Source organism: Mastomys coucha, unplaced genomic scaffold (assembly GCF_008632895.1).
Source record: "Mastomys coucha isolate ucsf_1 unplaced genomic scaffold, UCSF_Mcou_1 pScaffold6, whole genome shotgun sequence".
Lineage (NCBI taxonomy): Eukaryota > Metazoa > Chordata > Mammalia > Rodentia > Muridae > Mastomys > Mastomys coucha.
In genome coordinates, this window is record NW_022196912.1 from 24,304,690 (window position 1) to 24,324,222 (window position 19,533).

At 43.2% G+C, this 19,533-nt stretch overlaps 1 protein-coding gene across 1 annotated transcript; it reads left to right on the plus strand.

The window, feature by feature from the left end:
- The first annotated feature begins 90 nt into the window (after positions 1-90).
- Positions 91-19,285, plus strand: Ppm1g (protein phosphatase, Mg2+/Mn2+ dependent 1G). The gene is made up of 10 exons (XM_031356862.1): positions 91-458; positions 13,049-13,118; positions 13,406-13,491; positions 13,884-14,016; positions 15,170-15,585; positions 16,699-16,830; positions 17,160-17,394; positions 17,688-17,817; positions 18,269-18,371; positions 18,675-19,285. Exons 1-10 carry the CDS (start codon positions 339-341, stop codon positions 18,876-18,878), a joined length of 1,629 nt encoding a protein of 542 aa, XP_031212722.1. The 5' UTR covers positions 91-338; the 3' UTR covers positions 18,879-19,285.
- The last annotated feature ends 248 nt before the right edge of the window (positions 19,286-19,533 follow it).

A 19,533-nucleotide genomic window follows, 5' to 3' on the forward strand; every position in this document is an offset into this window, starting at 1 on the left:
GGTCGTTGGTGGGCGTGGCAATCAGTCTCGCGGGAGCGGCGGTTGGGCGGGCCGTTGTCCCCGAAGGCGGGGCGAGTTGCTAAGGAAATGACCGCCCGCAGCGGCTCACCGCGCCAGTAGGGCGGGGCCTGGAGCAGCGTGGTTTCCGCTTCCGCCCTCTCCCCGCTCCTGTCCCGTTACCGCCTCCTAGCCGGCCTCGCGCCTTTCGCCGGCACCTTGCGTCGGCTGCGCAGCCGGGCCCGCTCCTTGCCACGCGCGCCCCCAGGGGCCCCGGCTCCGGCGCCGGCAAGGGTCGCGTCCCGCTTACCTGCCCCTCAGGCAGCCAGCCATCCGCCGCCATGGGTGCCTACCTCTCTCAGCCCAACACGGTGAAGTGCTCCGGGGACGGGGTTGGCGCCCCGCGGCTCCCGCTGCCCTACGGCTTCTCCGCCATGCAAGGCTGGCGCGTCTCCATGGAGGTGAGACAGGGCCCCAGAGGCTGGCCACTGCATGGCAGGAACCTGACAGAGAAAGGGAGTGAGGGGGATGGGGTCCTCCTCCAGCAAGGGTCCCTGACCAGAGCCTGCAGCCACGGTGCGGGAGGCGGCGGGGAGCGCGGGATCCGGGCGGAGAGGGAGCGGCTGGAGCTTGGGGACCGCGGCCTGATGGCTTGTGGCTGCGGGAGCCCTGCCATGTGAGAAGAGGCACCTTCCGCCTCCTGGCCGCCGTCTCTCCGTACCTTCGCGCCATCCTCTGGTGTCAGCCCAGCCCTCCAGGTTTACAAGCGGCGTGGAGTGTAGTTGTCAGAGTGAAGAGGGAAGACTCTTGCTATTTGTTCGCTTATTGGTCGAATCGATGAGAATGACTGGTTCGTTTTTATGCTTCAAATATGTGATGTGGCAGGCCTCTTGGGGCTACAAACTTGATGGCGAAAAGGAACCCGGGTAATAATGTGCTTTCCATTCTTAACCCTCAGTTGCTTTTTAGCCTTAGACACCTCGTGTTAATTTCAGAAGCCCCGCTTGACCTTCGAGAATTGTCACTCGTTCGTATTCTTTTCGAAACCTTTTATGACCTTTAGGAAAAGAATTGTGTGTGTCACTAGGTTTGCTTTTATTTTTTTGAAAAATATGCTTGTGATTTTTTTCTTACTCGATATCTTTAAAACTTACTGAGTTGTCATTTTCCTGTGCATATAATTTAGTATACTTGATTTTCAGTCTTTTCATCAGTCTTTTTCGTCACCATCTACGAGTAACTTTTTTTTTTTTTTTTTTTTAAGAAAAATCCATTTTGGATGAAAGGGAAAGCAATCATTTGGATTAACAGTGTTGAGCAAATGGATGTGAAACTACAATGAACAGGGAATACGTGTCTTTGAGAAATTTTGTGTGAAGTCTAAGTAGAGGGACTAGTGAAATGTTCTAACTATGGCTGGAATCGAGGGTTTAGCCACTTAGTAGGTGGGCTACAGGTAACAGCCACATAGTTTCCCTTGGGGTTTTTTTTTTTTTTTTCCTCAAATTCCTTCGCTCCTCCCTGTGGTTAGCTCTGGAATGACAGTGTGAACCTAAATGGTTTGTTATCAGACTCATTCTCACCAGCTTTTGATAATGGTTCTAGCATTATCTAGATATAGCATCTAGATGAACAATTTCAGCAAGGAGAGGGTCCTATTCATCTGGCTCAGTGCCCACATTTGACAGCTTGGAAATTGAGGCCTAGAAAGATTAGGGTACTTGTACCTTGATACAAAGAATTGTATTAATGTGTTCAAGACAATAGGTGCTGTTCTTATAGGTGTCAAACTAAAGCACAGCTTTCGTATTCTCAGGGGTATGCTGTAGAATTGACTGGGTAAAGTTAGAGATATCTGAATATAGCGTCAGAAGGAAAGCCTTGGGGATGGCTCAGTGATTAAGAGCACTTGCTGTTCTTACAGGGGACCAGAGTGTGATTTTCAGTGCCCATGTCAAGGAGGTCACAACCTGTGGTTCCAGCTCCACCAAAACGGTGCCCTCTTCTGGCCTCTGCTGATACCTCATTCTCAAAGGGGGAGAAGGAGGGAGGAAAGCCATAATGTTAGTCTGGCTGGTGTGTGGGTTAGACGATGGTGTTCTTTTATTCTCATCTCATAGACTTTTCAAGTTTCTTGTTTCTTAATTTCCATTTATGTGGAATTAATGGTTTTTCCACTTTTGAGGGAACTCTTTCTAGTTTTCTTTAAGAATTGAGTTGCTTGAGTGTTTTCAGATCTTGGAATTCTGTGATTTTACTTCTCTGCTAAGCACTTGCTTTTGTTTTTTGGTTCCTCCTTTGGTGATTAGAGATCTACTTCACTTTGAGTTTAGGGCTGTTTGGTGTGGAGAATTTTGCTCAACTGTTCTTGAGACCATAATCTTCATTCTCAAAGGCCATCTGTTTCAGCATTAAAGCCTTCCTTGGATGCTATTCCTGGGTTTACTTTTGTTTGAGTAACTATGCCGGATCTGAAGTACTATTTCAGATCCTTTTCTGCTGCATAGATACTTTCTAGGTTTGTTTCCTCCCTCAAAGTATTACATAGTGTTTTTGCTATTGCAAGAAAGTTACTAAAGTTTCTAGTCTCTTAAAAGAATCTTTCAGAAAATAAGAACTTGACCTTAGAGTGTATATAGATCAATAGGCCAAAAAAGTGGGGAAGGGTTATGCTATGTCTTGATTCCTCTTTTCCTAAGGAACAGACTTAATTCAACCAATTAATGAAGCCCATTTACATTGTTGGTTTGCTTCTAAAGACTGGGTTCAGATAAGGATATATTAGTTTACCTTACAGAAGTTAGTAGAAGTCTAACACAGCCTTACACCTGTTCTATTCCCTCTCTTGAACCAAGGGTGAATGGTAGTCCTCAGAGCTGGCATTTCATACCTTCTGCCTCCTTTCCAGCTCTCTTGCTGTGGAACTAGACTTTAGGGCAAGCAGGTGGACAGGGAGGGCGTCAAAATGCTGTAGCGATGGTCCCCTTTGTGATTTGGAGGGCACCTCCAACTTGTTGAGCTATCCTCCTGTGGAGTTAAGAGAAGGAGGAGGTTCTGAGAAACAAACAAAAAAAAATGTGAGGTTTTGGTGTCTGGTGAGAAGTCCAGTTTAAACACGATGTACTGTTAAAAGGAAAGGGAGTATTGAGGCTACTCCGGCAGAAGCAAACCAGTTTTGTAGAGAGTTGGGATTTTACAAAATTCAATAAATACTCCCCATTAAAAAAATTTATTTTACTTTAAAAAAAATAATTTACTTAATGAATATAAGTACACTGTAGCTGTCTTCAGAAACACCAGAAGAGGGCATCAGATCTCATTACAGATGGTTGTGAGCCACCATGTGGCTGCTGGGAATTGAACTCAGGACCTCTGGAAGAGCAATCAGTGCTCTTAACCACTGAGCCATCTCTCCAGCCCACTACTTTCTTCCTTTTAAAAACTGTCTGAGCCGGGCAGTTGTGGCTTTAATCCCAGTGCTTGGGAGGCAGAGGCAGGTGTATTTCTGAAGTTGAGGCCAGCCTGGTCTACAGAGTGAGTTCCAGGACAGCCAGGGCTATACAGAGAAACCCTATCTCGAAAAACCAAACCAAAACAAACAAAAAAAAACTTTGTCTGTGTCTTATTTTTTTAGCATTGTTTGTGTGTGGGTATGCACACGTGGAGTTCAAAGGACAGCTTGTGGAAATTTTATTTCCATTTCTACCATGGAGGTCCTAGGGATTGAGCTCAGCTTGCCCAGACTTGGTGGCAAGTGCCTTTACCTACTGTTACTAATGCAGTCTTTTTGAGAAGCTGACAGGGAAGAGGCAGGAGTTTACTATGTAGCCCTGACTGTTCTGGAACTTGCAGGTATCCTGTCTCTGAATTACAGGTTTGGATCACCATACCCTATTTGGTATTGATATGTTTTGAACCTAATTTTGAGTCATCATCATAAAAGATTATTGAAGGGCTGAACAGATGATGTCTCAGCAGATAAGAGCAACTTGGTGCTCTTCCAAAGGACCCTGGTATGGAGGCTAATAACAACCTTCCGTAACTCCAGTTCCAGAGGATCTTAAACCTCCAGTCCTCCTCCAGGCCTCCTTGGGTACCAGGTATATATGTGATGCACATATAATCCAGGCAAAATGCCCATACATAGAAAATAAAAATACATCTCAATTTTTCTTTTTTTAATGGTTTTTCGAGACAGGGTTTCTCTGTGTAGCCCTGGCTGTCCTAGAACTCACTCTGTAGATCAGGCTGGCCTCGAACTCAGAAATCCACCTGCCTCTGCCTCCCAAGTGCTGGGCATCTTAAATTTTTTTAAAAGAACATCTTGAATTGAATATCACGTTGAACAGAAAACTCTCAAGATGATTTTTTGTTTTGATTGAAATGGTCTTTTATAACCTCAAACTTACTGAAGATGACCTTGAACTCCTCACATGAGTGCCTGGTACCTACTGAAGTCAGAAGAGAGTGTTGGATCCTCTGGAACTAGAGTTACAGATAGTTGAGTCACTGGGAGGTCTTGTTGGTGCTGGGAACCAAATCCAGGTTTTTGTTTCAGTAAGAATAACCAATGCTTTTAACCAGTGAGCTATTTCCTCCAGCTTCCTATATATGATGCTTTTTAAAGTGTATTCTGACTCATTCTATCAGTTTTAATAGCTGATTAATGTTTCTCTTAATTTTGTTTCTTCATTACTGATAGATGTTAAGATTTGAACATTTGCCTACATGTGTATACAACTTTTTGTGTGGAAATATATCTTGGGTATATACCTAAGAATGGAATTGCTATGAGTGATGTTAGGAAATGTATAGGGGCCAGGCAGTGGTGGCGCACGCCTTTAATCCCAGCACTTGGAATCCCTTGCAGAGGCAGGCAGATTTCTGAGTTCAAGGCCAGCCTAGTCTACAGAGTGAGCTCCAGGACAGCCAGGACTACTATACAGAGAAACCCTGTCTGGAAAAACCAAAAAAGGAAGGGGGGATGTGTATTTGCCCTTTTCCTATATTTTCTGTCATATTAAAATCCTTGAATTAATTACAGTAGTGTCTTTTTATATGCTAATGAACTGAGTGATAGCTGGTAGCTCCAGTATATCTCTAGGATGAGGGCTTGTCAGAAGAAAAATGATGTGCAGTAGATGGTTAGGGCTTTTTTGCACACATCCTTAACCTCTAGGGACAGTAGAGGGCTGATCTGTTAATGGCCAATAATGTAATTAATCAATGCCTATATAACACCAAAGGAGTTCAGGGGGCTTACAATAGAATGTATGGAGATTCTTGAAAACTATGATCACCAGAGGGCATGAAAACTGAGCCTCAGTCTGTTGAGAAAGTTCAGTGATGCCCAACCCTGGACTCACTAAATATTTTCCTGAATTCAGTGATTTGCACTAGCAAACTAATTGAACATAGAGAAGGAGTTTCAGGAACTTCCTGTCCACTGCCTGGTGTATAAGGAAAAACCTGTGACTACTGAAGTTTTGGGTATTGTGAGAATGCTGCCTGCCACTGGGCTTTGGCTCTATCCCTTATAGATAAGCTCTTACCAGTGTGAGGAGGTTCTTTTTCCCCCTAGTTTGGCCTTCCTTCCCCTCCACAACCCCCCCAGACAGGGTTTCTCTGTATAGCTCTGGCTGTCCTGTAACTCACTCTGTAGACCAGGCTGGCCTCGAACTCAGAAATCCACCTGCCTCTGCCTCCCAAGTGCTGGGATTAAAGGTGTGCGCCACCACTGCCTGGCTTTCTTTTTCTTTATACATAAGGATTTTATTTTATGTCTGTTGATGTGTATGTGCAGTTGCCCAGAGTCGAGTCCAGATGGGATCATAGGTATTTGTAAGCTGCCTAATGTGTGTGGGTGCTAGGATTTGAACTCTGGTCCTGATAGAGCAGTAAGTGATCTTAATGGCTGAGTTATCTTTCTACCCCTGTCAAATGCTTTTATTTATGTTTTTAAATCTATTAAGCTAACCATGTGGCATTGGCATACTCTTCGGTTTTTTGGTTTTTTTGAGACAGGGTTTCTCTGTGTAGCCTTGGCTGTCCTGGAACTCACTCTGTAGACAGGCATACTCTTATTAATTTTGAATGCTAAGCCTAGCTATATTCAGCATGTGTTTTTTTTTTTTGTTTTTTTGTTTTTTTGGTTTTTTTTTGGTCATTAAGTATAAATAACCCTTTTGAAGTGTTGCTCAATGTGGTTGGCTACTATTTGTTGAGGTTTTTTTTTTAAATTTGTTTTTGTTTGTTTTTGTTTTTGGAGACAGGCTTTTTCTACAGAGTGCTGGCAGTCTTAGAACTTAATTTGTAGATCAGGCCAGCTTTGAACTTACAGAGATCCACCTGCCTCTGCCTCCTGAGTGCTGAGATTAACGGCATGTACCACCACCAAGTGATTAATTTGTTTGGTTTTAGTATGAGGATAATAGGGCCTCATAGAATGAGTTAGAAATATTGCCTCTTAATCTGTTTGTGAAGACTTGGTGGTACAAGTGTCTCTTGGAATCTCTTGGATAACTTGTGGGTGTCAGTACCAAGATCCTGATTGATATTCAGGTCACCCTGTTGATAAGATTATCAAGTCCCTTATATGAAATGAGGAAGGCATGATGTTGCATGCCTTTAATACCAGCATTCTGGAAGCAGAGGCAGTCGTATCTTAGGCCAGCCTGATTTTTATAGTGAGTTCCAGGCTAGCCAAGACTATATTAGTAAGATCTTGTCTCAAAAACCAAATTATTAATAATAATAGTGTTATATTTATATATAATTCACTTTAACCTTCCTATACTATTTAAATCATCTTTATATTATTTATGTTACCTAATAGGATCAATTTTTTATTAATGTTTCTATTGGTAGAATTTACCAATGAAACCATCTCAGCTTGGACTTTTGGTGTTGTTGTTTTAATTGTTTTTAGGTCTTTGAGACAGTCCTCACAGGTTGGCCCAAGTTGACCTCTAACAGCAGTATTCATGCTGCTCATGCCTCCCAAGTCCTGGGATTGCAATAGTATGTGCTTCTACTCCTGGCTAATGTTTTAATTGTTACACATAAAAGTTACATATTAACCACTCAAGTACAACAATTTAAAGCTGGATGTGATAGTATGTTTGTAATCCCAGAATTTGGGAGGTAGGGGCAGGAAGAAGTTCAAGGCTTCCTTATGCTACACAAAACCCTATTTCAAAATGAAAATGCAATTTTGTAGTATTCAGTATATTCATACTGTGTAACTAATTTTCAGCACTCTTCATTTTGGAACTCTACTCATAGGACATTCCTCAGTCCCTGATAACCACTATTCTATGGTCTGTATGATGACTGCTGCTGCTGCTGCTTACTACTTTTTCCTCCTCCTCCTCCTCCTCCTCCTTCTCCTCCTTCTCCTTCCTTCTTCCTTTTGATGGTAGAGGAATTGAGGCAGGATCTCACTATGTAGCCATAAATGGCCTAGAATTATCTACTTTTATTGGCCTCTCTTTGTGTCTCTGCTTCCCCACTGCTGAGGTTACAGGTATGTACCAACCATGCCTGACTTAATTTTTATTCTTCAACAAATACATGCATATAATGTATGTGTTGTGTGTGTCATACCTACTTACTTAAGTGATTGTGTTGTTCATGGTGCATGTGCTTGAGAAGCAACCAGAAATTGGCATCAGGTGGTTTCCTGTGTCTTCTTGAATCTCTATCATGGTAATTTTTGTTGTTGTTATTGCTGTTGTTTTGTTTGAGACAGGGTTTCTCTGTGTAGCCCTGGCTGTCCTGGAACTCACTCTGTAGACCAGGCTGGCCTTGAACTCAGAAGTCCGCCTGCCTCTGCCTCCCAAGTGCTGGGATTAAAGGCGTGCGCCACCACCGCCCGGCTATCATCGTAATTTTTGAGATGTCACTGGTTAACTCAGAGGTCTACCTCTGCCTCCCATTCCCACACCCAGGGATAGGATCACAGATGTATGCTGCTGCCCAGCTACTTTCTTTTGCTTTCTGAGACAGGGTCTCATTATGTAGCCCTGCACTTATCTGGCTTTTATCTGGGTGCTAGGAATCAAAACTTAATTGCATGGTAGGGATTTTACCAACTGAGCCATCTCTCAGCCTTAATGCACCTAATTTTTAAAGTTATATGATATTACATTATCTTTTAGGGCTGTTTGGTTTGTTTATTATGAATTACATTTACTTCTTATTCGTGTATTGGGGGAACAGCTATTCACATGCCATAGTGCACATGTAAAGGTCAGAGGATAACTTGTGGTATCAGTTCTCTCCTTCCCCCCTTTGTGGGACCCATGGACTGAACAGGTTTGATGGCAGGCATCTTTACCTGCTAAGCCTTTTCACACTGGTCCTTTTGTTTGGTAATTTGAGGCAGGGTCTGGTGTTGTCTAGGCTGCTCTCAAACTCATTGTATGGTTGAGGATATATTTTTGTTGTTGTTGTTTTTGGTTTGGTTTGGTTTGGTTTTTGTTTTTTTTCAGACAGGGTTTCTATGGCTCTGGCTGTCTTAGAACTCACTCTGTAGACAAGGCTGGCCTCAAATTCACAGAGATATGCCTGGTTCTGCCACTCAACCGCTGGAGTTAAAGGCGTGTGCTACCAATGCCCAACTAATTTTTTAATTGTTGATTCTCTAGATTTTACCTCCCATATTCTGGAATTATAGGCATGTACCACTACAGCTGGCTTTTTTAAATTAGAAAGATAATTCCCTTCCTAACTGCCATTGAATCTTTTATCTTGACTTAACAAGGATTTAGGTAAATGTATATATCATAAATCTTAAGTGGTTGATTTGAAAACAGAACAGCTGTCAGGAAATTGGCATCAGAGAATAGAATTAACATTTTATTAATGTGGATGAACCTGTTGTTTAGAATGTCAAAAGGGTTGTGGGATATATGACTTAGTAAGACCAAGGCCTAATAGCCTTATTCAGGTGACTCATGTTGTGTGTATTCTGAGTCATCTCTTCTAAACATTACAATAATTATATTTCTGGTGTCATGCAGTAAGTGAAGAAGATATCTTTAAAGTAGTTGTCCTGAGACATTTGGGAATACTTCATCGTTATTAATCTGTTTTGCATTGCTGTGACAAAATACCTGAAGGCATGTACATTATAAAAGAAAAATTTCAGCTCACAAATTTGGAGGTTCAAGCATGATTTGCTCTACTCTGTTGAGAATCATGTGGCAAACATTAGGAGTACATGTAGAAGAAATTTGTTGTTAAGACATAGGAAGCAAGATACCAGAGATGACTCAGGCTCTCTGTCTCTCTCTTCATGATAAACAGTCTTGTGTGAGTAATACACCCTACCTGACTTGACCCATTCCTGAAAGCCAACTTTACTCTGTTCATGAGGTTGGATCCTCTGCCTAAATTTAGCCCTTCTACTAGGTCTTACTTTAAGGTTCTGTTACTTCAGCACTACTGTACTGGGCGCCTGGCCTCTCCATATCTAAACCATAGCACCACCCTAAGCAGACATGGAGGATCAGCTATATTGTGGTAGCATTAGACCCCAGAGCAATAAGGAAACTTAAGACAGTCTTTGCTTTTGCATGCTGGTTTAAAATCTGGCTTTGGACATAGGACTTCTCTTTTTCACAGAACATTGTATGACAGTGCGAGGTGGTATCTGTTCAGTGTCCAGTCATTAGTAAAGGCAAGAAATAATGCAGGTTTAGAGCATTGGTGGAGTTGGGAAAGGCACTGAGATGTAGAGTATAACAGACAGAGGAGTGAATATGAGGAGTAGTGTTAGGAAGGGTAGAAGAAGAGATGGAGTACATACATTCCTTGCTAGGTCTGGAAGGAGCATTTGTGTTAAAAGTGCAGTAGTGGGAAAATAGCTTTAGAATTAGGAGATTGGGTTATACTCGTATAAGGGTGACTGAATGCCTTAAAGCAAAGTAAGGCAGGAACAATGTGATGAAACCTGCCATGGATAATTGAGCAGCTTTCTAATAGATGAATGGCAGCTATGAAGGTGAGGATGGACTGCTGTTAGTGTTGGCAGGGGCAGTTAAAATTCCACAGGAAGAAATAAGACCAGGGCTAAGGCAATGATTTAAGAGGTTAAGAACACTTGTTGTGCTGGGCGATGTTGGTGAACGCCTTTAGTCCCAGCACTTGGGAGGCAGAGGCAGGTGGATTTCTGAGTTTGAGGCCAGCCAGCCTGGTCTACAGAGTGAGTTCCAGGACAGCCAGGGCTACACAGAGAAACTCTGTCTGGAAAAACAAAACAAAACAAAACAACAAAAAAAAGAACACTTGTTGCTCTTGCAGAGAGTTTGAGTTCGAGTTGCTAATACTCACATGATGGTTCACAACCATCTGTAACCTCCTTCCAGGGGATCTAGTGCCTCCTTCTGACCTTTGAGCATCAAGCATACATATAGTATACATATACAAACATGCAGACAAAACACACAAGAAGTAAAATAAGTAAACCTAGCCATGTTAAAAGAAAGAAGATGGAAAGAGGGAAGTTTAATTATTTTTAAATGGAGCTTTCTGTGTTCCTATTTCTGGGAGTATTAAGGTAGAAGAGACGACCTATAGGAACAATCAGTTGAAAGTATAGAAGTATTGTTCTTTACTAAATTAAGAAAACTTGAAACTGTGACATGGTTTCTGGGGGTGGGGTGGGACTGACTGTCTGTTTGGATTGCTCTTATATACTTTTGCTCTAAATAAGATCTTGACAGAGGAGTGTTTGAGATCAGGACTTAGAGGGGAAATGCTAATATAGAAAGAAGAACTGGAGGTAAAGGAAAGTTTAGATAAAGGTGGAGAGAACCTTGGGGTACTTCTGGTAAGGGAATGTGTTAGAGGTTAGCCTGCCAGCTAAGATAGCACTGAGAACTTGAACTGTGAGAAAGACTTGAGGCTGGCTGTGTATGGAGCGCGCGCACGCGTGCACACACACACACACACACACACACACACACACACACAAGCGCGCGCGCACTGAATGAAAGTAGTGGCCACAGTCAACCCACTCATTTTGTAACCAACAGTACTCAGTGTTTCTTGGCAGTTATACAAGATTGGATGAGTTTTTCTAGATTGCTAAGAGATAGTGTCAAAATACTTGTCTTTGGCTCAGAAAAGGACAAAAAAGCCAAGAGTCAAGATTTTGAGTAAAGATGTAAGTGAAATTAAAGTTCTTAGAGAAGGTGGGACAATTCCAAATAGTAATGTACATCAATAATCTCACTGAAAAGTGAAAGAGATGTGGGATCATTCTAGGAACTGAGGCCTGGGTGTGAGGGGAATCTTGTGGGCATTTCTTCTCAATAAAAAGGACAGACAAGAAAAGTGTGAACCCTGTGCCAGCTTTCAGAGCAGAATACGTACATAGCAAATGCCAGTATAAAGTGGACTTCTTACCTGTTTTGTGTTATTCTAGTGAGTGCCCTGTGATAAAGTGGTTAAACTTTTGTTACTCCATGTTATAAAAGATGATAAAATTGACACACCAAACTCACCTGCAGAGGCAGGTGGCTCTCTGAGTGTGAGGACAGCATGGTCTACAGAGTGGCATTTCAGGACAGCCAGGGCTACACAGAGAAACCTTGGCTGGAAAAGCCAAAACAATCAAACACAGAGTAGGAAGGTCTAGGAAGATAAGCACTGGCTTAGATGGTGGGGAGTCTAAGCTAGCATGGCTCATAGTGGAGGAGTTGGAAGAGGCCTTTGGTCTGTGGTACTTAACTAGGTCATGGAGAGGAGACAAAAAGGTATTCTAGTTGTTTCTGGGACATTTTGTATTAGTGACCTTAAAGGGGGAAAAACCCTTTTTTGATGTCTTTCTTCCCTGCCTTATGATTTATTTTCTTACCCAAGAAATATTCCATGGTCTTAGTTCAGCTCCAGTAGAATAATTACTACATTCAGATTTTCTCAATATTGATATAAAGTTTTAAATGCTGATACCTGAAAGAGAAAGAAGGATGATGATGATGATGATTATGATGATGATGATGATGATGATGATGGTGATGATGGTTATTTTGGATTTTCAAGACAGGGTTTCTCTGTGTAGCCCTGGCTGTCCTGGAACTCACTCTGTAGACCAGGCTGGCCTGGAACTCAGAAATCCGCCTGCCTCTGCCTCCCAAGTGCTGAGATTAAAGGTGTGTGCCACCACTGCCCAACCTGTAGTGCTTTTTTTAAAAGTATGTTTAGTGCAATATTGTCTGGTACTCTTAAAGTCTTCTATAGGAGTCTCTTTATTTTTCAGGTTTGTGATGTCCTAAGGAGGTTTTCATGCTATACTCTTTAACATTTTCTTTCTTGAATTTCGCTATTTATTCAGAAATGGGTCTAGAAATAGCTTTATCTTTTGTCACATGTATTTACTTATTTAGTTTGGAGGGAGGGTGTTCTTGTGCCATAATCACTTGTGTGGTCAGAGGACAACTTGTAGGAATTTGTTCTTTCCTTCTACTGAGGATTAAACTTAAGTACAACGGCTTGTCAGCAAGCTCCTTAACTCTGAGCCATCACTTGGGCTCAGAAGTAACTTTAAAGAGCCTGAATTCTAGGCTGGGTGGTAGTGCACACCTTTAATCCCAGCACTCAGGAGGTAGAGGCAGGCAGATTCATTCAAGGCCAGCCAGGGCTACACAGAGAAACCCTGTCTCAAAACAATGACAACAACAACAAAACCAGAACAAAAGAGCCTGCATTCCAAGTCTTTCTATAGCTGCAAAAGGTCAGGTCTCAGTTTACTAAGCAGCTAGTAGCCAAATAGTCTACTCTGTGGACCAAGATCTCTTAGTGAGGAGGATGCTATAGTACAGGGGTAGTGATCTGATTCTGCTTTTCTTACTCCTTTCTTGTGCCCTTCTTTGCCTTCCTTTCCTGTATTATTATATCCCCTACCTTCCTTTCTCATTTCTAGTCATGTCTGGCCAGCCAGAGAAGGGTTATGCTAAAAAGATATAAAAAGTACCTTGTGACCTGAAATATAGGAGAAATAGTGTTTGAACTTGATGAGACATTCTGGTTATGTTTTTTCTTCTAGGATGCTCACAACTGTATTCCTGAGCTGGACAATGAGACAGCCATGTTTTCTGTCTACGATGGACATGGAGGTAACTTTAGCAGATCATATTGGTAACAGTCTAAGAGCCCAATTTCAGGCGTACTAATGGGTAAGAAAGGGATTCTTTGTTCTTCCACTATTCCAGGACTGAACTAAGTATAATGGATAAGAAAATGTCAAGGAATTTAGTAATGTACTCAGAGGAGTGATAGTGGAATGTTTTCTGGGTCACACTCTGCTGTTGTTCCATAGCTAGGTCTCAGGTATGCTAAGGTGTTCGTCACCTGTGTCCTTGTGTGAGGACACACTATTTTGTTAATAAAACCTTTCTTTTAGGGGAAGAGGTTGCCTTGTACTGTGCCAAATATCTTCCTGATATTATCAAAGATCAGAAGGCCTACAAGGAAGGCAAGCTTCAGAAGGTCTGTCTTTCTACACTGTTAATTCTCCACTTGGAGGGTTCTCCCTGGTTTTCCAACCTTTGGCTTCTCTTTGCACTCTTAACTATTGCTTATCTATTGTATTTCTTCTTAAAGAGTTCTGTGCCTCAAACACCAAACAGGCTTCTTCCCACTTGAGTTATTTTTAGACTTACCTTATTCTTTCAAGTCTTTAAACTACTTTATCTATCTGTATGTATTGGTGTGATTGACCTGAATATGCATATCCATTGTGTGCCTACAGCTGTGTGTATTGGGTGATTGATACCCCTCACCCCCCTTGAATGTGCATCTCTATTGTGTGCCTACAGCTATGTGTATTGGGCAGTTGATTTGTATCTGCTGTAGTTTTATACTACTTTGCTTATATTCAGGCTTTACAAGATGCCTTCTTGGCTATTGATGCCAAGCTGACCACAGAGGAAGTCATTAAGGAACTGGCCCAGATTGCAGGGAGACCCACTGAAGATGAGGATGATAAAGACAAAGTAGCAGATGAGGATGATGGTGAGTGTGTTAGAAAGAAATGAGCAGTTGGTTATCAGTTCTGAGAAATGATGCCTTATCAGGGACCTGGGGAATTTTTTCATGAAAGGACACCCCAAGAGTCAACTAAGGTGGCTTATGGGAGCCCACAGAGACCAAAACAACAATCAGGGAGTCTGCATAGGACTGACCTAGGCCCCCTGAATATACATTACGGTTGAGTACCTTGGTCTTGTGGGATTTCTAAAAGTAGGAGCAGGGGCTGTCTCTAACTCTTGCTGGCTTTTGGACCCCTTTCTTCAAATTGGGTTACCTTGTCCAGCCTTAATAAGAGGAGAGGTGCCTAGTCTTATTGCAACTAGATATGCCATGTTCATGTTTGGTTGATAGTCTTGGGGTGCCTGCCCTTTTCTGAAGAGAAACAGAAGGAGTGTATGGATATAGATAGAGGTACTGGGGGGAAGGGGGGGCAAACTTCAGTCAGGATGTAAAAAATAAGAAAACAACCCTATATGGACTAGACAGTGGTAGCATGCCTTTAATCCCAGCACTTGGGAAGCAGAGGCAGGCAGATCTCTGTGAGTTCTACACCAGCCTGGTCTACAGAGTGAGTTCCAGGACAGCCAGGGCTACACAGACAAACCCTATCTTGAAAAACTTTAAAAAAAAAACTAACCCTTACACCTACACTACATATGTATATATCATGATAGAGAGAAGTAGCCTTTGTTCAGTGCACGGCTCTAAGCACTTTTGCGTGTGTTACATTTTGTTACTCTGAGGTTTTCCTGGTTCCAATTGTTATGTATGTGCTGACTTCTTCTTTAAGACTGGAACAGTCATTAGCCTTGATAGTCATATATTACAACTTAACCCTTCTCCTAAGCTATTATATGGGCTTTCTGGGCCTCAGTCAGATTAAAGATTTCAACTTAATACAAAGGAGAGGTACAATGGGGAAGTATGACTGTTGTTCTTCTAAGAAAGGAATAAAGGATCAGAAAAAGTCTACTGAGGAAAAAGCAAGGGGCTGTTCTTCTGAGGCTGGAATAGTGAGTGGAGCAACGGAGGTGGAAGGTAATGAGGAAGCTCAGCCTCGAGTTACAAGAATTATCCAAAGGGGATGATCTGTGAGGAGTCTGGGATGGGGCTCTGACGTAGCCTTTCCCTGCAGTGGACAATGAGGAGGCTGCATTGCTGCATGAAGAGGCTACCATGACTATTGAAGAGCTGCTAACACGATATGGGCAGAACTGTCAGAAGGTCCCTCCCCATACCAAATCTGGAACTGGGACAGGCGATGAACCAGGGCCCCAGGGCCTCAATGGGGAGGCTGGACCTGAGGACCCATCTAGGGAAACTTCTTCCCAAGAAAATGGCCCCACAGCCAAGGGGCACACAGGCTTTTCCTCCAACTCAGAACATGGGACTGAGGCAGGCCAAATTGGTGAGCCCGGTACTGCTACTGGTGAGGCTGGACCTTCCTGCTCTTCAGCCTCTGACAAGCTGCCTCGAGTTGCTAAGTCCAAGTTCTTTGAGGACAGTGAAGATGAATCAGATGAGGTAGAGGAAGAAGAGGATGACAGTGAGGTAAGAGCTCTGAGGGCTGACGGAACTGAGGGTGCTGTGAGGGCCTCTTTGGTACTTGAAAGGTTTTTGTTGTTGTTGGTTTGGTTTGGTTTGGTTTGGTTTTTTTTTTGTTTTGTTTTGTTTTTGACACAGGGTTTCTCTGTATATCCCTGGCTGTCCTGGAACTCACTCTGTAGTCCAGGCTGGCCTTGAACTCAGAAATCCGCCTGCCTCTGCCTCCCAATTATGGGATTAAAGGCATGCACCACCACTGCCTGGCTGAAAGTTTTTATTATATTTTGTGAGAGTATGTGTATGTGTTTGTGTATACTTCCATTGCTTGTTTATTGAGGTCAGAGTATATATAAATTGCATGAGCCAGTTCTCTACTTCTTTCATGTGAGGCCTAGGTTATTGGGCTTGCCAGCAAGTGCCTAATTGACCATCTCACTCCTTCCTTATACCTTAAATCATTTTCCAAGACTCATGTATTCTAGGTTTTAGCCTTTGAGTGCATTGTCTCTACCATTACAAGTTCCTTTAACCTTCTTACCTTTTTTTGTTGTTGATTTTATATTCAGAAAAATAGCTTTTCTTTAAAATTTAAAAATAAACACTTATTTAATTTTGTGTTGTCTGCGTATGTACCTGAATGCCAGGACATGCTTGTGGAGGCTAGAGAACATCTTGAAAGGAATAGCTTTCTCTTTCTACCATGGGAGTTCTGGGGATTGAACCACAGGAATGGGTCACCAGACTTTACCCTTTGAGCCATCTCTCCAGTACAACAGAGTGATTTAGTTCTGGCCTTTCAGGATCTGACTCCTAGAGAAGAACAGAAAGGTGGTTTGATTACTTTAGGTATTTGGGTTTCTCCTTTTTGCAACTATTTATTCTCTGGAAGGTGTTTTGACTGGCTGGTTTGATCTTCCCCAGGGAAAACTGCCCAAACACCTTTGCTGATGACATCTGAGCCCAGTTCAGAATGCCAGTTTGTCATGCTTTTCCTAGCCTGTCCCCTGCCTCAGATTTTCATGATATTGAGATTGGCTATATCTTTGAGTATACGTTGGGGAAGGTGGGCACTGGGGAGTCTTAATACCCAGTCTCAGTAGCTTGGAATCTTCCTGGTAGGAATGTAGTGAGGACGAGGACGGCTACAGCAGTGAGGAGGCAGAGAACGAGGAAGATGAGGATGACACGGAGGAGGCCGAAGAGGATGATGATGAAGAGATGATGGTCCCTGGAATGGAAGGCAAAGAAGAGGTGTGTGGGGGAGGGAATGGGTGACTTTGGAAAGGAGTTTGATTTTAGTATAATCTAAATAATCTAATCAAGTATAAGTCTCCTGAGTTTGATTTTAGGAAGTATACCCCCTTGGTGTTTTAGTCTTTAATTCATGATCAGGAGGATTAATTCTGCAGTAGGAACTCCTAAGGGTAGTCTGGATAGATTAGCCTTGGAAAGGACATGGGAACATGCTGCTGTCTCTTGACAGCTCTTCCTATTTGTTAAAGCTCTCATATAGATAGTTGGGTCAGAGGGATGCACTCCTACCTAGAAGCTCCCACAAGGCTCTACTTGTTCCTTTTAAGCCTGGCTCTGACAGTGGCACAACAGCGGTGGTGGCTCTGATCCGAGGGAAGCAGTTGATTGTGGCCAATGCAGGAGACTCTCGCTGTGTGGTGTCCGAGGCTGGCAAAGCTTTAGATATGTCCTATGACCACAAACCAGAGGATGAAGTGGAACTGGCACGAATCAAGAATGCTGGTGGCAAGGTCACCATGGATGGACGAGTCAATGGAGGTCTCAACCTCTCCAGGGCCATCGGTAAGGACTAAGAAACTAGGGAATCTCAGAGTCTTGTCCTGTGTCCCAAACTACCAATAGCAAAGTTTAAGCCCTGTACCCTTCAGAATAATCCCATCCCTTCTTTGTTCTTAAACACTTCTGTGAAATGGTAAAGTTATATTTTTCCGTGTGTTCTGGATGATAAAAAAGGCAGATGAGCTCTTTGTTCTAAGAGCAGATCTGAAACTAGAAAAGATGGAACTTAAAGATTTGACCTACCTCTAATACAAGTCTGGGAATTATTCAAACTGCTTGCCGCTCTTACCTTTCAGGAGACCACTTCTACAAGAGAAACAAAAACTTGCCACCCCAGGAACAGATGATTTCCGCCCTGCCTGACATCAAGGTGCTGACTCTCACTGATGACCATGAATTCATGGTCATTGCTTGTGACGGCATCTGGTGAGCACTGGTGGAAGAAATACCCTTAAACATCCTTGTGCAACCTTCTGTAAGGCTTGGAGCTACAGTAGGGTAGCTTCAAGGCTGGCTTCTTGGTGAGTTAAAATCACCAAGCCTGGGCTGGAGAGATGGCTCAGCTGTGTTAAGAGCAATAACTATTCTTCCAGAGGTCCTGAGTTCAATTCCCAGCAATCACTTGGTGGCTCACAACCATCTGCAATGGGATCTGATACCCTTTTCTGGTGTGTCTAAAGAAAGCTACAGTATACTCATCATGTACATAAAATAAATAAATTTTTTAAAAAATGTTTTGAAAACGCCCACTAAGCCCAAGGTAGAGATGAGGAGCATTCACACAGGTGTTGACATTGGCCTGCATCAGTACTGATGCCTATATGCCTCTGTACTCTTTGGTAGGATTAAAGATTCTGACTGTTGTTTTTTGACCCAGGAATGTGATGAGCAGCCAAGAAGTTGTAGACTTTATTCAATCAAAGATCAGCCAACGTGATGAAAATGGGGAGCTTCGGTTATTGTCATCCATTGTGGAAGAGGTGAGTCTAAAGTTGGAGTAGAGTGCCTGGTTTACACAGACACCTCTTGAGATGAAAGCAGAGGCTGGGAGTAGTATTAGTCGATGTACACACTAGAAGGCTTTGATTAAAAAGGTGGACCTTTCCTCATTTCCCTGATCTAGCCTTAGGCCTCAGAAATTAACAAGTTTCTTTTTGTGATAATTGTTGCCCATTCCTTCTCTCCTACCACCATGTATTAGCAAGGACAAGCCTTTTTGTGGTGCTTTGGTTCCCAGGAAGGGGTTCAAACCGTATGGCTAAACTGCCTTAACCTTTTTGTAGCTGCTGGATCAGTGCCTGGCACCAGACACTTCTGGGGATGGTACAGGGTGTGACAACATGACATGCATCATCATTTGCTTCAAGCCCCGAAACACAATAGAGCTTCAGCCAGAGAGTGGCAAGAGGAAATTGGAGGAGGCACTCTCCACTGAGGGGGCTGAAGAGAACAGCAACAGTGACAAAAAGAAGGCCAAGCGGGACTAGCAGTCATCTGGACCCTGCCCATGTGGACTGTTTTCTGAGCCCTTGGACCCGAGACTGAGTTTTGTCCTTTTCCTTTAGCCTTAGCAGTGGGTATGAGGTGTGCAGGGGCTGGGTGGCTTTCAGCCCATTCCAAAGAGGGCCCTCCCTCTGGACGCGACAGCCTGGGAGCCTCTGCTGTCCTCTCCAGCCTCCTCCTTACTACTTGGGCTCATCGACTATCAGTTCTGTGCCTGTGCTCTGTTGTGTTGGAGGGAAGGACTGGTAGTTCTGATTTTTACTCTGTGAACACATTATTTAAGGACATTCTTTTTTATTGGCGGCTCTGTGACTCCTAGCCGCTTGCACCCGCTCTCTGTTGTACACTTTCAAGCAACACTTTTTCAGACTAAAGGCCAAACAAAAGCTAATCGTGCTCATGGTGTCCTTTTTTACTCTTACCCTGGCCCCGTATGGGGGAGCTGTTGGTGTATGCATGTGTGTGAGTCTCGAGCTTCTGGAGGGGAGCAGTGAGTGTGGAGCAGGAGCTGGAAGTAGTAGTTAACTCTTGAGCAAGCAGCCCGCTGGTGGCCATCCTGGCGCTGTTCGCCTTCAGGCGTGACTTCCTAGTTCGTATGCAGAGGGGGCAGGGTGCCTTTTGCCTGGTTGGCTGGTCGGG

Coding starts and splice junctions, on each gene's coding strand:
- Ppm1g (XM_031356862.1), top strand. CDS start 339: ATGGGTGCCTACCTCTCTCAGCCCAACACGGTGAAGTGCTCCGGGGAC. Junction 459..13,048: donor GCTGGCGCGTCTCCATGGAG/GTGAGACAGGGC, acceptor TTTTTCTTCTAG/GATGCTCACAACTGTATTCC. Junction 17,818..18,268: donor ATTGCTTGTGACGGCATCTG/GTGAGCACTGGT, acceptor TTTTTGACCCAG/GAATGTGATGAGCAGCCAAG.